The sequence below is a fragment of the Coloeus monedula genome (assembly GCF_965178545.1).
Source record: "Coloeus monedula genome assembly, chromosome: 1".
Taxonomy (NCBI): Eukaryota; Metazoa; Chordata; class Aves; order Passeriformes; family Corvidae; genus Coloeus; species Coloeus monedula.
Genome location: NC_138781.1, coordinates 73,530,094 through 73,547,717, shown reverse-complemented (window position 1 = coordinate 73,547,717; position 17,624 = coordinate 73,530,094). Strand labels below are relative to the sequence as shown.

The following is a 17,624-nucleotide window of genomic DNA, read 5'->3' as shown; positions in this document are numbered from 1 at the left end:
TTTAATAGTCTCCTCAAATGAGAAATCATGAGCCAAAGCAATAAAAGGATTCTAGTGAGGCTTCTGCAATTTTTAGTTGGGATCCACTGTTCAGACTGAACATGTGAAAACTGTTAACCATGCTAATCAGCAGATCATCACTGCATCATTTTAGACATGCATCATGAAAATGACTTACCAGTATTGAAAATTACTGTTTTCCTACAAGTAAACTATGATGCATACAAAATAGAAAATACGCATTCAAAAGTAGTAACTAAAATGTTACTGTATTTATGTAAGGTTTAAGACAAAAAAAGGTGATGATGATTATTCTGCTTTTATTGACTGTAGTAAAAGTGAATTTAAGAACTTTTTTTAGTTCTGGCAAAAAATTTAGATCGTGCTTTATTATTTCCTAGGGCTTTATAGACTGTTTGGAACAACTGAGCACCAAACCTGATGGTGACATAGATACATCACAGTAAGTAAAAAGAAACAGGATTTGTGTGTAGTATTCTGAAATTGTGGATGCAAGTCTTTAATTTCAGTGGGGTGTGGTTTTATCCTTTCTGTATTTCATATTTCTTGTGAATACTTTTGCCTCTGAGTAGTGATGCTTTGGAATAAGAGCAGGTACTTTTTATGTCAAAAAAAGTTGTGTGGCATCATGTAATAAAGATTGTACAAGATAATCAATATTACAGTACTTATACCATTTTATTCAGTGACAGAAGCTGTTGAAGCAGATGTGTTGGTTTTGACATGACTTTACATGGAATCAGTTGCACTTGTCACTAAGTAACGTCCAGTCATGGTGAAACATCCCCTGCCTATCTTTTCTTCCCTTGTTTTTTTTTACTGATTCTATTGGTATTTCTGCTAAATTCATGAAAGTTGTTTGTTCAATAAATGCTTATGAGCCACTTACTTTAGAGATCAAAACAAGTCAGAGTAGCCTGAGCTTCCAGGAGTTACAAACATTTGTTTGTGAAAAGCCAGAGACTTGGCAAATAGAGCAATATGCATTAGAAAGGGCAAATTAACTATGGTTTTAATGCAATTTCTTTTTCTTCCTACTCAGATGACCTTGGCTGGATAGGTGTAAAAACAGAATCTGTGGCAAAACAGAGAAATTATAGAAAAGAAAAATGCTTTAGGAAGGAATGGAAAGGTCTGTAGCTAGAATGGTACTATCAGACCACCAAGGTCCTCCTGCAGGCTTTGTGGGCATCTTGGAAAAACTGAACATGGGCTGCTTTGTTATCTATTGTAAGAGGGGTTTGAAACAAGATTCCGTTTCATTCCTGTTCATTTGAATCCACCATGTATCAAATAATCAAAAGCACTATACTACTTACTTTTTAACCAATATTCCTAGTCTTTCAGTTGATGTTTCATCTCCGGATTTGTTTGGAAGCATTCATGAAGAGTCAAGTCTTTCTTCAGTAAGTTTGGCTTTTATTTCTAAAAGCTGATGTGAAAGTATTTCTCAGAGATACAGGAATGTGGCTCTTTTTTATTGTTATGCTATTATAAATATTGTTTATTTCATTTTCCTTTTTTATAGAGAATAATTTTGTATTCTATAGGCATTTCCTAGACACATCAGCATGAGAAAATACAAGGCTATAAGGTTCTTCCTGAAAACACTGGTTTTTATGGTATCTTAGTGTACTATGTTAAGGTAACTCATGAAAATGATTTTTGAAAGTGAGTCCTCAGAAACTAAAATGGTGTCACAGAAACCAGTGAAAATTGCACTGGCATTAAGTCAGCTGAGGATTTGACTTTTGATTTATGAGCTTGGTTTAGATTAGAATCAGTCTGATTACTAGTTACTTTTTAGAACCCATGAAGATACAGATATTCAGTAATACAGTTTTCCCCAGAAAATTCACTGAGAGTAAGCGTTGGTTATTTGTTTGGCTTGTTTGATTTTGGGGTTTTAGGAAGTTGGAAAAAGATTTTTAATATTCTTGACACTTTGGTGAATGCACTTTCTTCCAGTTAAGCAGCTGATGAAAAAATGTAGGTTTCACCTGCAAGAAACCTATGAGAACCTCTTCTGAAATTAATATTCCTTAGTACAGGTTTTAAATGTTGTCAGAAGCCCAACTGTGCCTAATTTACAAGAGCAATAAGAATTTCTGCTACAATAAAGAATCACAGATTGCCAAATTTGGGCAAGTTTCTGAATTGTAGACTATAATAACTAGTTCTTTATATCATGTTATTCTTGCAACACATAAGATTTGGTATTAATTGTTAACTTGTGGCTGTGGCTTCTTCCCATATGTCATAGGTACAAACACTTAAAAAAAAAAAGAAATTATCATTTTAGACAATGTCTGGCTTCCATGGTTCCATGGTATCATTTTCTTATGTAAATCACAAGACATTTTGTCTTCTCTTTCTTGAATGAGAACAGAGAAAGTGAAGGATTGGAGTAAGATTGGTCGCTGCATTTTTTAAATTCTCATTTTTCGAATAGTCTGCATACTGACTGATTATAACTTAGAGTAGAAGGCAACTCTCAGTCCTAGTCATCATATTAGTGAAATACAAAACTGTCAGGAGTTCTGGGTCTGAAAACCAATACCATTTTTAATCAGATCAGTGCTGTTATGGTGACTTCATTGTCAGATAATTTTGTTTTCAAAATATTTTCTCGGTTGATTTTTAACTTTTACCTGAGGTAGAAAAATAGTTTGCAATCAAAAGAAGGAGAGGGGAAGAGGGAAGACCCAACCTATTTAAATAGTTCTGTCTTGTTTGGTTCTTTGTTTGGAAACTGTATCTTGTTATATCAAGATCAGGGCAAGGCAATTGTGATATCTCAACTCCAGAATGTATTTGCCTCCCTTGTAGTTAAAAAAATCATTGAAGAACAGACTTAAGTTATAACCACCTAGAATTTCTTCAAATTGCTGAAATTATATAACGTACTTCAGAGCCTTCTAGTGTTTTAGAGTCGTTGAGTGCATTTGTTCAGTACCTGCTTCTCTTGTTTTAGCCAGCTTCATGTGAAAGTGAAGATGATCTTCAGTTGATTTTATGATGGTCATAATTCTTAGTGTATTTCTTGAAACAAAGTAAAATCCAGAAACAGCTTCCTGGAAAGCTGTCCAAACCTAATTTTTGTAAAGAAGTCTTAACCACAATTCTGTATTAGTCACAACTGTTCCAATGAATGCTCCGGATCCTATAAGAAGAAGCATGTTCAGTCATCACACCTGATACTCATTCAGTTCTCAGTAGTTTATTGACAAAATTATTTTCATACCCCACTTTATTTATGAGGATGTTTATTATGCACAGAGAGTCAGTAAAGTACTCTGTATACATTTACAGTGTTGGTTATGCTGATACTTCTTTTTTTAACTGGTATACTCTTTCTTCTCTTAAATTTTTAGGAGCAGAGACTTTTAATTGCGCTTAGTAACTGTCGTTACCTGGAACGTCATACCTTCCTAAATATAGCTGAACACTTTGAGAAACATGGCTTCCAAGGTGTTGATAAAATAACTCAAGTAAGTGAGAGCACTGGAATGAAGTAGCATTGCTTGAAGATTTTTATTTGATTTACTTTCTGTGGAAAGTAGGTGCAAGTGTCCAGACATCCAAAATGACTCTTGGGTGAGCCTTCCATAAATGGGTGGGGCTCCAAGCATCAGTTGGACACAACAACAACAAGGATATGGTTCTGTGTGTTCTTACAGGGCTTAAGTAGCTGGTGTAGAAAATGTGAGCTCTTGTTCAGGACTTGTGTGTTCAATGGCAGAGCTTATCTGATTTCTTAGTAAAGCTGTTTAATGTCACTGTGTTCTCTCAATGCAGAGAGTAAAAGATTGTTATCTCAGGAATATACTTGATAAATTATTTCTTCTGGAAATCTGCATTACTGATAGCTCTTGTTCATAAACTAGTTCACGGGTTTTTTGTTGTGTTTTAGGGGGGGGGGGTTGTTGTTTTTTCTTTTTCAAAGAATGAAAATGTCAAAGTGGGTGGCAGTAGCTGTCTCATTTTCCTGCCTTTTTGTAAAGATTAATCACTTCTTATGAGAAATGTTGTGACTTAATCCTTAGGACCATAAAGCTAGTTTATTTACAGAAATATTTGTTGATTGGAAGTAAAATGTTATCTTTTCCAGTACAGAGTACAGTATTTCACTCAAATTGATTGTTCAACTATGTAGTACATACTTAGTCCCATTATGCCTGAATGTTGCTTGAATTTCTACAGCCTAAATAGTTTTGAATAGCATTTGAAAGGGATTGCTGTGATTTGTATGGTTAGCACAATATAGAAAATTACTCTGGATAGTGCCATTTTTTGCTACCGAGTTGAGCTCGGTACAGTTAGTGTTGTGTATATAAGCAGCTAAGACATCTGTTATGTATGTGTTCAACACCCTGCCTTGCACAGCCACATCAAAGTAGTGCCACTAAAAGTTTGGTATGTTTAGAAATTACCAAATTCAGGTGTTGAAATGGCAGATTAATTTGCAGTCTCTGTTAACCCTTTGAAAGCTCTGACTGGTGCAATACTGCATGTATGGGACACGTCAGTTGGTAACGCCAGCTGGGAGGGTTTGGATTAATTAGATAGTCATCATAAAAGGGCAATTTTTGAGCTCTTTATTTTTAATGACAATGGAAGCTCACAGATGTTTAGAGGGGCGGGTTGATAGTTTCAGTTTTTTGTTCTGTCACCTAAACTTCTGAAAGTTTTTAATTTATTTAAATATTAGATTAAAAAATTGTAATAAAGAATTGGCAAACTTTTTTTAAAGACTAGTTTTTATCTGAGAAGACTGAAATTAAATTATACTTTTAAATTCTGTCAGCTTTATAAATTTAATTTTAAAGTGAATTTTGTACTGTGTTTTAGGAAAAAACTATCTATTCTTACATTGGGTTGGTCTTTTTAAAGTTGCCTGTGTTAGTAGGGAAGTGATTATTATCTAATATTCTGAAGTACAGAAATTATAAAATGGTAGCCAAGAACATTTCCTTACATTCTATATGGTTATTTCAATTTTTTTTCTAAGTGTTCCAAATACAAAATTACATAAAGCAGCCAAACATTACACTGTGCTTTTAGCACATGCTACCTTGGCACATACTCATGACTCTTGTACTTCTCTGTGGAGATTCTTTAATTCAACTTTTTATCATCAGTTTATTCAATTAGGAAGTGGAAAAAAAGATGTATTCCATAAAATTCATCCAAGCTTATTGATTAAGCTTCTGAATAAAATTGTTTCCACAGTTCTGATAATTAGATAAGGTGGAAGGGTAGAGGCTCAAAAAGACTTTAATGCAAGAATTGAAAACTGTAATCACAGGAATGTTCATAGCAGAAAGACAAACAATGTGAGAATTGTATAATTTTTGTGAGCATTAAACCCACTTAAGGATCAGGAAAATGGGTGTAGATGGTTGATGTTAAGGACTTCTGCTGCTTCTCAACCCCAGTCCTGGGCTCAAAATACTTTCAGATTAATTGTTCATTCTTTCTTGCAATCTTTCCACCAGCTGAAAAACCAGGTTACCACTATCTTAATTGTGTGTTGAACCTGAAACAGGTTAAGGATAACTTGTATGAAACAAAGAAACCTGTACTGAATGTGAAGATGATCTTTTGTAGTGAATGGCTGCAGAAGTGGACGGTGGAATTCCTTAATTCTAAAACACTTTGCTAAGGAACATTGAAGCAGTTGTTTTACAGATTCTTTGAATGGGTGCATATTTCCAGGGACTTGGCACTCAAACTTATTTTTCCCCCTAGTTCAAAGCTAAATAGGAATGGTCTAAGGGTTGTTACTCTCCCTAATCATAAGAAATTTAAGTGACAAATGTCTTGAAACCTGTGTAAGAGGAAAAAAGAGCAAGATTTCTGTACCTTTTTAAATGTGTTCTTTTAAAATGGCAGTCAGGTAGAAGGAAAAGAGGAAGAAAATAGCCTTGATCTTCTCATGCCTTATAGAAAGCTTGCCTTTGGGATAGAGATCCTCTTGTGTACAAATCAAAGAAGGTTCATCACCTAGAAAAGCAGGAAAGTTGTGGTGTGTCTTGTTTCTGAGCACCTACTTCGCCATCCCAACTTTCCTAACATCAACTTTCATCTGTAACAACTGTTTTCCCTTACCCTTGTGATCTCATTCCTGAAGATTTCTCTGCCTCTGTTCCTGACTCAAATATTGCAGTTCCTTTTTCTCTTCATTTAATAATGTAGGCATGCCAGAATAGAACACAATTTAGAGACATGCCTGTAGTAATAAGTTTCAACCCTTATTTTGCAGTTTGCAGTATTAAATCCCTAGAAAGGAATGGTAAGGAGTCTTTTCTTCTTCTGAATTCCCAGTCTGATCTAGAGACCTGCTTTTAAAGCAGACCTCACTTTTAAACCCTTTTACTTCTGGAAATTATTGTTCATATATATGCGTGCGTGTGCGTGTGTGCCTTTTCCCCTAATTGCTGAGGAAAATGAACACTAATTTAAAAGCTTTATTTTTGCATTGCTTCAGCTCTTATTTATATAGGTAAATACATTTCAGCAGAAGTCACATGATATTTATATCTTAATTTTAATTTCATTTTATTTGCATATAGCATCCATTACTGTATTTAGGTACTGATGTTCTACATTGAGTTACAGAATTTTTTTGTAGAAGCTGTAATTACAGGGGATACCTGTGTTTAATAAAAAGCCTTGTATAAAATTTAAAGTTGTTCAGATACAATTAACAAACTATCCATATCCCCTCAGCTTTCAGAGTGGCTGAGTTCTGTGAATTACAAAAAAATGCATGGAGAGCTGTCAAAGAGAAGAATTCTGTAGATGTTAATGTGATGCAGCTTATGGTTCTATTGTACAGAGATTTGTTGAAGTAGAGAGGGGAAGTCCATATGTTCAGTTTCAGAAGACAGAGACTCCTAATAAACCATGTATTTTTTAAACACATTGAGAAATTGTAAAATTAAAATTTATAGATCTAAAGTATTACATAAAAATCTTAATGTTTAATGACAGAAATTTTTATTTTTAAATATTTTAAAGCATTCACAAAATTCAATTGTTTACTTTGCAAGATAAGGACCTCCTGACATGCAGGAAAAAAAAATCATACCAGTAGATATCTGCCTGCTTAGGCATTCCTTGTGTTTTTCACGAAAATGTCTATTGCTGAATACAATCAGGAAAACAATTATACTGGGTAGAAAGGACAGATAATATGGAAGTTCTTAAGTTTTTATGTACATAATTATGAATTGAAATGTGTCAATAATTGCTGCCTTTTGCTGAAATTAAAGAAGACATGAGGAAATTTTTTGGGCGTGTGATTAAATTCTTTTAGTTAATGACTGTTTACCATGTTCTTTCTCTTTCCTTTTCTTCGTTTAATTTTTTAGGTTAGTATGGAATCCTTGAAAGAGCTGGATCAAAGACTATTTGAAATGTACATTGAATTCAAGGCAGATCCAATAGTTGGGTCATTAGAACCTGGCATTTATGCAGGATATTTTGACTGGAAAGATTGTCTCATTCCAACAGGTAAATACCTGCTTATTAAACTCGAATGATTTTAACAGTGATTGATAGGAGCTAAAATATACTGTACAATTAAAAACTTTTTTCTAGTCGGTGTTTTTAACTTTTGACATGTTCTCATTATGAGTTCTTTCTCACAGACTTTACTTAATTCCTAAATCATTTTTCAAATACCCCCAAATGATTAAAGCTGCTTTCATTATTGATAATCTCTTTAATACTTGTTTTTTGTGATTATTTTGCTTCATTGCTTATATATAATAGAAAGAATTATAAAAGCCATCTTTGCTATTTTCTAATGAAATTCATTGAGGTAGTTTGGGATATTTTCTAATAGAATCTGGCTACTTTGATAATAGATGTAATTGCAGTTCTGAAAAGGTAAAATTATGAGAAAATGCACATTATAACAGTAGTTCAGCAAACTGCCATTGAAGGGCAGGTATAAGGTGTTTAAAATGACTGAGATGTTAGTCATTCTTCAGATTCTTTAAGATCCTCTATTTTGAGGAAGCATAATATAAATAAGTCTGCCTTTTTTGCACACTTAGGTCCTGTGAACATGTAATTTGTCCTATGTAAAACCGATACATTTAAATCCCCTATCGCATATATGCCTGGTTAATACCAAGTAGAAATTAGTTGCAGTGACATAGTACATGGCATTTTGAAGGTGATCTTGTCTCTAATCAATTTGTACATTCTTGTTTTGATTTTTTCGTAGAGTTGTCTATGGCAGACTTAGTAAAAATTCTGTTGTATTGAAAAATTGGATATGGAGGTAATTACAAGAAGCACACTGGCAATCTGTGAATCAAGAGCTGCAGGTGCTTGTTTGCTTAAAACCACAAGGATCTTAGAGTTTATTGCTTTAGAGAAAAGTGTCTCTTCCATCTCTTGTTAGTACTTTTGTGCTCAGAATATACTCTGTGATACAATGTACTGTGGAAATAACTTAGATACTCATCTTGCACATTCAAAAATGTGTCTGAATAATTCATAACTTATCATCATATTTGAAGTATGTTTTCACTTTGCACGTTTGGATTCCCACCAGCTAACCAAGACAAAGAAGTTGTGTCAGCTTTTTATATTCTCATTTCTTGATCTAGTGCATTGGCATGTATTTACTAGGCTCACATTGCCTTTAGGATTATTTTGTAGTCTTTTTTTTGTTTAAAGGGAATATTGAATTTCTGATAGAGGTGGGCCTTAGCCTTCTTGTTGTCCTGTTTATTGTTGGTTTACATACTTTCTCCGGAACTTTCCAGCAAAAATTGATGACAGTGAATATTAGAGACACCCTTTTAGGATTACATATGATAGTGTTGGCCAATTCAAAATAGTAGAAAAGTTGTTTGGGGATTTTTTGTTAATCCCCAAGCTAGACATGTTAAAAAGGAACATATAGACACTTCTGTGCTTCTCCACCTTGATGAACTACCTTTCTGATTAATTAACCTCTGTCAAATGTACTTTGTTGACTATTGGTATGAAAGTATCATGATTAACTAGCAGCTAAGCACCACACAGTTGCTCTCTCATTCTCCTCCTGCCCTGGTGGAGTGAGGGAAAAAATCAGAACGGTAAAAGTAAAAAAAAGTGTGTTGAGGTAAGGACAGTTTAGTAATTGAAATAAAATAATAATAATAATAAATTTTAATGAAAAGGAAAATAACAAATAAACCACCAGGAAGAAAGAAAGACAAGTGATGCAAATGAAAAATAGTCACTCCCACCAACTGACCAATGCCCAGTGTGCCCCCAGCCAGCTTTCCCCCTAGTGAGTATACTGAGCATGACATCATATGGCATGGAATATCCTTTAGCCAGTCAGGAAAAGCTGCCCAGGTTCTCATGGACCCCCACCCACTCGTTGGCAGGCCAGCATGAGAAACTGAAAAGTCCTTGACTTAGTGTAAGCATTGCTCAGCAGCACCTGATTCGTGGTTATGTTATCAACATTATTCTCATACTAAATACAGTACTATACAAGTACTAGAAAGAAGATTGACTCTATCCCAGCCAAAACCTGGACAAAGAGTAACTTTGAATACCTTCAGTTTGTTTGATTATAGCAATGGTTCGTTGACCCTGGAAAGATTTGGTGCTCTGAAGATAAAGTTAGTAAGTGAGTAATAAGTGACCTCTTCATGCAGGTAGAGGAACTTCATTATTGAAAAGGACTGGAAGAAAAAAGCCTCTTTGTGAGGCATATGAGAATCAGACTTTTTCCAGTATTCAACTTAAAAAAGAAAAAAGATCACCCAACAGCCATATAATTGATTTTTTCAATAAACTGATAGTCACAAACAACTTTAAATTGTACAGTAAGATTTTAATTGAGAAAATATACTTGTACATAATCTAAGCAATGCAGTTAATGCTGCAGTAGACATGCTATCTTTTTTTATTTTCCTCTTAGAAAAACCCAAAACAAACAAAGCTCTATGTTACACTTAATCTCCAAGAGCATGAAAAATACCTACTTTATTTAACTGAAATAGCATACATATGACTGGGAGTGGGTCTAACTTGAGCCAAACATCGTTCACTCAAGGATTTGTTAAAGTGTCATATTGATTTCTTAAGAAAAAATCGTATATTAGAAACTATTACCTGTTTTCAGTAATCTTTACAACTGCAAAATTTAAATATTTGATTTGTTTAATTCGTCTGGTTTGGATCTTGAATTTCATAGCCTTAATTTTTAAAAATAGAATTAAAAAAAAAGAATGGCAAGGCAAACTCTTTAGACCTCAGTTGTGTGTGTCCCTGAATAGTGCTATCCGTGATGTGTAGTGTTGCATCCTTACTGGATGATTGCTGGGACATTAGAGTTTGGAGTGAAGATTTTTTTTATGTGTTGTTTCTGCATTAGCTTTCAAATAGTACTAATGATAGTAAAAAGAGAAATTTTGACAAGATCAGGTTTTTTTTTGAAGGGAAAGGAGAGGTCAAAACACCAATTCGCACATACTTAAAAGGTAAGGTAAAGACAAATAACTTCCCTAATTCAGTCGGAAACTTTCAAGCACCCATCTGGCCACTGAAAGTCTCACCAGAATGGGAGCATGTTGATGCCATGATACATCTTTTGCAAGGGACATTTTTGAAAATGTGCTTATGAAAACACTCATGATTTGGTTAGGAACAAGATTAAGAATTTTCTGGTGATGAATTTGCTGTCCAGTCCAGAGCTTCAAGACTATGGCTGTTTCTGAACAGCTGTCTGCAGAGGACACTTGATCTGGACTATTGGAAGTAATGCTTTTGGGTAGATGGAATAATTCAGGGGAGGATGCTAATGCTGAGATAGGAAATAGTGTAACTGCAAGAGAGGGAGAGACTGGAACAAAAAGCTTGTCATGAAGACTGGTATCAAGTAAGGAATGGAGGTGGAGCAAGGTAGGAAACCAGGACTGGATGAGCAAGTTAAAAACGTGAATTAGGGTAGGATTTAGAAATGAAATTAAGTAATCCATTTTTATTTAGGTAAATTAATGGATTGCACGGGACTGTTCAAACAAGAGACAGGCTTGAAGTGCAAATAAAAGGACAGAGAAATCTGATATTCACTAGACAAGTGAGCTTACCAGAGGCTGCTGTGTAATTGAAGAAATCCCCTCGATCTTGCACTTTCATCCTTTAGGGATAACAGCCTATTTGTATTACTGATTACTTTCTTTGCACAGCTTACAGAAGTTATGTATGAATTATTGTATACTTGGAGTATCACTACAGGCAATGCTATATATAGGCAATACCACTAAGTAGCAATAGCCTAAATGTTTTGCCTTGACAGCGCTATCAACATTTTCTTTTTGAGAATCAAGGCTTCAAAAGTCAAGGTCTATATCATCAGCAAAATTAATCAAATCCACATAAATTTCCAGTGCAGAAATTACATCTATTTGTTGCCAATATTGTTGTTTAGCCATGTAGACGAATGCAGTAAGGGAATTCTCTGTTTTCCAATTTGGTTTTTTGTTTGTTTTCTTTTCCATATCAGTAAAAAATTATCTACAAAGAAAAACTACACAAATGCAATAATTTATAATTCCATCTTTAAATAATATTTTTTCCCACATGAGTGCACTTGACTTGCTACATAAAATGACAGCTGATTTGGAAATACAACTGGTTTTTATATTAAGTGGAACTGATACAGGCAAAAATCTATCCTCAGCTGTTACAGCATTTGAGAAGTGAATAAAGCATAATCTGGGGGGGGAAAAATGGTGCAGGTAGGTTTCTGTCCTCAGAGTTTGCTATGTCATGTAAATAACTCAAGCGTTGTTGTCTTTATCTTTAAAATGCCTTCTTTGAATCCTGTCAGTTTGAACATTCATGGTTAATTTGACTAGCTAAAGTCTTGTAAGGTATAGAACATTCAGAAAAATCTTATCCCAAAACCTTTACACTATTTATCATTGGCAGCTCTGCAGGGATCTGTCTGTAAGTACTGAGGACAACACTTCCTTGCATCATAAAATTCATAGGAAAATACAAGAATGAGAAGAACATTAAATGAACAGTTCTGAAGAAGAATTTAGAAAAAATTAAGAGGCCTGTCTTTTGAGGAAGCTTTGAAAAATATATACTATTCAAGTGTGGTACCATGTTTCTGTCAGTGTGGAAGAAGCTTATGCCTTGCTCATTTAGGCAATTGTCCTATAATTATCAGATATTTCCTTATACATATGCTTTTTGTTACAGTTTTAAGTATAAAAAAAGGATCAATTGTTTGCATGGGGCAAATTTTCATTTAGCCTATGTGCTAAAATTTTTACTGTTTAGTTTTTCAACATGCATGCTCTTTCAGTATGAAAGATCTGAATGTCAGAGCTTGTGCACAAAGTAATTTTATATTTGGCTCTTTATTTTGATCTAAGGTGTGACTGCTGGTGTTAGAAGGCAGTTTTATTAGCTTAATTAGATTTATTGTTAATAAATAACTCATTTAAGTTTTCATTTTAGTTTCAATGTAGACTTCTGAGTCTTTACAACAGATTTCAATTTTAACATGCAGCAACAGTGAAATCTAGTTTAGTTCTTTTCTCTTGTTTGAAACATTGTTCTAATTTATTCTACATTATTAACATAATTAAAAGAGATGAAAGGAACAATAGGAAACATAGTGTTAATCAGTTGCCAAGTATGTTTTTGGATTGTTTTTTGTGTATACTGGTCAATCTGATAGTTTAACATACAAGGAGGTTTTTTGTTCCTGTTCATACTTCTCTTTTTTGGTAGTAAATTGTGTTTGTTGGGGTTTTTTTTATTTCTAGCTTAAAAAGCATAAGTTATGTCTTATTCATGTGACAAAATTAGGCAGCTTTTTGTTTATATTTTTACATAATTTTTTTTATATTAAAAATTGATCTTTTTTTACTTGCAAAGCTGTAGACTTTTGGAGAAGGAATGAGGTGGTTGCTCTGAATTTGGATAGAAGAAATTTCTGTGTATTGTTTGTGCAATACAAGCAAAGGTAGTTGTGGTATGTGGGCATTCAGTCTTTTTGATTATTAATGTGAGCTTTTGCATGCAAATCTCAAATTACTTTTCATAACATGGCAAGCTTGATTGTATTTAAGTTGTTTACATATGCAACTACTATATTAATTTATGAAAGACTGTAGTATGTGAGGATTTGTTTACCACACAAAAGGTTGATGTTCATTTATTTTTCTGAGGAATTCAGATACGGTAATATCTCTTCATAACTTATTTTGAAATGCTGGCTGCTGTGCAGTCTAGCCAGCATTCACTCGGAGTTCACAAGCATACAGTTTTTCAGCTGCTGTTCTAACAATCTTGTTTAAATATGTATCTTCTGTGTTTCGCTTGTGTAGTCAGATGTTGGGGAGGGGGGTTGTAGTATATAAAATTTCACAGAGCTTTGAAAGTTTTAGGTGATTTTGCACTTTCAACTGAAAGTTGATTGTGGTTTTTAGATATTCATTCTGTACTTGGCATAAATTGAATATAGCAGAGTTAAATCTGAATTTCTTCTTCTTTGGTGTGTTAAGGGATCATTGTTTGAAACATTTCAAATATATCAAATGCCACTATTACAGTAAAAGATAAAGTGCGTCAGATCTGCTAAATCAGATTTGTTATACTTGTCACATCTTTTATCTGTTATTTGTCTAATTTATTAATCTAATAAAAAACTTCTAATGGCAATAGCCTGATGAAAAGGTACTCAACAGTTAAAAATTAAATATCAAAAGGCATATTTAATTTGTAGTTACGCAGCGACATACTTGTCAACCCTAACTTTTCTTCTTTTGTTTAATTTGGGGCACCAGCACCCTGCTTACATGAAAGATGACAAGTGCATTTACATCTTAAAAACATTTGGATATAGTACAAATCATTTTCTTTTTCTTTCTTCTTTTTTTTTTTTTGTTAGAAATAAGCAATTACTTTTTGACTGAAATGTGCAAAATAGTTTTGTTTGAAATCTCTGTAACCCTTTAGATTTCTCCTAACCGTTCAAATGGATGGCTTCAGAATTATCTTACTTACATAAAGTAGATGATTTTGAACTCCAATAGTCCTCAAACTGTTGGTGTCCTCTCTTTAGGAATTGTCTGACTTTTTATGCTTTAGTAAGGCCAAATTCTGGTGTTTTGATGCAGGGATATAATATATTATGTACGTGAACAGAAAGAAAACAATGATGTTTTGCAGGTCTGTTGCATATAATTTTAAGGAAGAAGAGTATTCTGCACTGGCAAATGAAGTTGCTAAAGGTCTTGTCAGTTTGGGGGGTTTTGTTACAAAATACCAGTAGTTTGTTTATGACACAAGGATTCTGACACATAGTAGTCTTTAAATAGTCCAGTTAAAATATGTTATTTTTCATTCAGGCTAACTACTCATGCAACATACATTAGTAAATGGATGTTTCATGCTTCTGGTAAGGAAATACCAACCAAATAACAATTAGATTTGTATTAGGATGAGTTGAATTCATTCATCCTTAAATGACCGATCAATCAGCATGTGTAACAATCCATGTGTTGAATGACTACAGTTCTTCCATTTGTTTTACCATACACAATTCTTCACAGAGCAGAATCATGTACTAAAATTGTAAAGCCAGGGGCCCTCATATTGTAGCCTTGCCATTTTTTGTTTAAAAAAATTAATTTGCTGCTTGAAACATAAGCACAAATTTCAATGCATGTTTCAAAATACCTTCATTTTTGTTATTCGATTTTAACGTGAAATTTTTCTTCAGTTTCAATTTCAGGCATTCAGGTTTCATTCTATTTCTCACTTCTGTCAACATTGTGTTGTCATATTATATTGGTGTCTGAATTGTAAATTTTAAGGATTATTCTAGCTGGTGAAATGGAATGCACGTTGTACCCTCTATGTCCTTGCAAAAGATGAGAACAGGAGAAGGCAATGGCCCTTCAGCTTGCCAATTTCTTGTGCTTCTCCAACTTCTTGCATGCAAGATTTTGTGCTGCTAATTTTGATTCAAGTTTTTGTTGGCTGGTCTCAGAAGCCTCTAGACTCCACATGTACAAGAATGCAGTAGAGTTTATCTGCAACCTAACTGGTTTATACCTTATGCTTCCTCTTGCTTTGCACAGATCTGCCTTCACTCGCAGTTCTGATTCATGGCATTTTCTGTTATTAAGTCTATCAGTAGTTGTTTACTAGACTGCTGTCCATCACTCTTCCAGCTTCTCTTTGGCTTTTTCTGTCAAACTTCCTGATAGGATACCTTGTGGCATTTCTGTCTATAGGTCTGTGCTTTGCTAAAAACTATTAAGCTCCATGAATTAAGCTCCAAAAAACATTTTATCTTCGGTATTTTTTCAATAAAAGTTGGAAAATCTGCATTCTTCTCAAACTACAAAATAAAAGTGGTCTGCAAATTTGAAAATTGGCTGTTTAAGCAAGGTGTATTTTAAAAAGGGAAATAACGTATTTGGGAAAAGTGTTTGTCTCATTTGAAAAGTTTGAAGACCTAAACCAGACTTCATTTATATTGCTTTAGGGATAGGAAGAGCACGAGTGCAGCATCTTTGTATCTCTAAAATGAAGTCTTGCTGTGATTCCTTGGTCAGATGGCAGCCTAGTCTTGTAGCTTGAGAATTGTGTCTGCTCACATACCTGTTCTAACTGCTGGTATTACACGTCACTCTAATACCTGAATTAGATTATAGTTATTGCCACTTCAGGGGATTTATTTATCAGACATGTCTGACAACTCAGAAGTCTCTTCTGTTGTCTAGACAGTTGAAGGAAGTTGTATGATACTTGTCATCAGTTCAGCATTTTCTAGTTTATGCGGTCAGTCTCTGTGAGGATGTGTTAATGTCAACAATCTTTTTTTGTTTTGATTTTTTTACAAGGAGACCTAAACTTTTTTTAGCCCCTGAAGCATACCCTTTGAGAAACACTTAAGATCTTCTAATATCATTTTGGATTTTTATGACTGTCTTTGATAATAGGATCTAATCCCTGCATTGCTCAAAGCAGAAAGCTAATTGGAGATTGGAATCAATGATAATGCATACAGGAGAAAGGGCAAGCATTTTTTCCCCCCTCTTCCAGCACCCTTTATTTACAAGCATGAATGAGGGTATATCCACACAGGTTTTGTACTGCCTCAACCCTTTCAATAAAACAAAAGTAGTAATAAATTGTATCATCACCAAAACAATACTCCGTGCTCTAGCTTGTTGGCATAGTGAATGTTCTCATGTTTATTTTGTATTTGATAGGCACAAATGGCACCTTTGTTTCCTGTGAGGTTTACTGATTACTTTGGGTGCCCCAATGTTACAGAATGATGCAGGGAGCAGTTTTGGAGCACAGGCAGGTTGGATTTGCAGGTTAGATAACTGAACAGAAATGAGTGGATGGACGTGTGTGAGAGGAAGAACTCAATGGGGTTGGTTTACGTGGGTTTGGAAGCCAGAACTGAAGACTAGGGAGATGAGGGGAGGTATGAGAAGATCATAGGCCAAAAAGCTTAGAACTCCAAGTCAATAGTCACTATTACTACTATTTGGTTTTATTTGATTACTAGTTGGGTTATAAGCCAAAATACATTCAAACCTTGGCTGTGAATGAGGTGTTTGAGTGGGCTGTGTTAGACTGCTCCTTCAATTGTTACCCTTAGAAACCAGATTTTTTTATTACCTTGGTAGTTCTCAAGGTAATTTCTGTGGCAATCTTTAACAAACTGAGGTGTAGTGAAACTAGTGGAGTGGGGAAGGTAAGTCACATGAAAAGTAGAACTGGCTGTAGTCCCAAACTGTGGTATCAGCTCTGTTCTGGAGTTCCTGGTTAGGCTTTTTAGCTTGGATTTATTCTCTTCCTTCAAAGATTTATTTCCACAGGTGTGCTAATTGTAGATGCTTTTCTCTTTCTCTCAGAATATGCAGTTGGGTAGTGTTAGCTGCTAAAAGGTCTTGGGACTGCTCTCTTCTTGTACCCAGAACTGTTTCCAAGTCCCTCTGGCAATCTTTACCCAGATGGTACTGGGGTCATCGTCACGGTTTCAGAAGGCAGTGTGCATGGTAGCACTGTGAGGTCAAGAAGCATCTATTGGTCATGATTAATATTTGGGAAATTTAATTGTGGTGTTGTTACCTATTCATAGGTGAATGTGGCCCTCATTTAAGGTTGATCTCTAGTAGAGGTTGGTTTGCAGCTGTTTGTAGCTAAGTCATAGTCCTCTAGCTCAAATTATTAAGGATTGGAGATTTATGTGTGATATTTAAATGGAAAGTCCCAGGTTAAAACTTTGGTATTGGTCCAAATAAGCTAAGCTCTATCAAAATAACCAGACTTTTCTGTGCATGTACCTGCCTGTGTGGTTTCTGTAATTCACAGTGTTGTGCTTAGAGAATGGTTTCATCTTAATAACCTTTAGCATGTATGTACTCATTAGAAACAATCCATAACCATGTGTGATCTCCCCTGATAAAGGTGCTTAGTGTCTTGTGGTGGAGGTTCTTCAAGGGCCATATAAAATACAGTATTATACTTCTTCCTGTGCAGATGCAATCATCTTAAAACATCTGGAATTTGCCCCAGACAACTCTGCAGGT

The 17,624-nt window shown here is 34.6% G+C and overlaps 1 protein-coding gene across 2 annotated transcripts in view; it reads left to right on the top strand.

The window, feature by feature from the left end:
* EXOC2 (exocyst complex component 2) overlaps positions 1 to 17,624 on the top strand; it is a 128,008-nt gene that overhangs the window by 84,751 nt on the left and 25,633 nt on the right. For both annotated transcript variants that reach the window (XM_082291326.1, XM_082291327.1), the window contains exons 20-23: positions 402 to 463; positions 1,361 to 1,427; positions 3,396 to 3,512; positions 7,398 to 7,539. In XM_082291326.1, the coding sequence (XP_082147452.1) occupies positions 402 to 463; positions 1,361 to 1,427; positions 3,396 to 3,512; positions 7,398 to 7,539 (388 nt within the window). The remainder of the gene's footprint in view (positions 1 to 401; positions 464 to 1,360; positions 1,428 to 3,395; positions 3,513 to 7,397; positions 7,540 to 17,624) is intronic.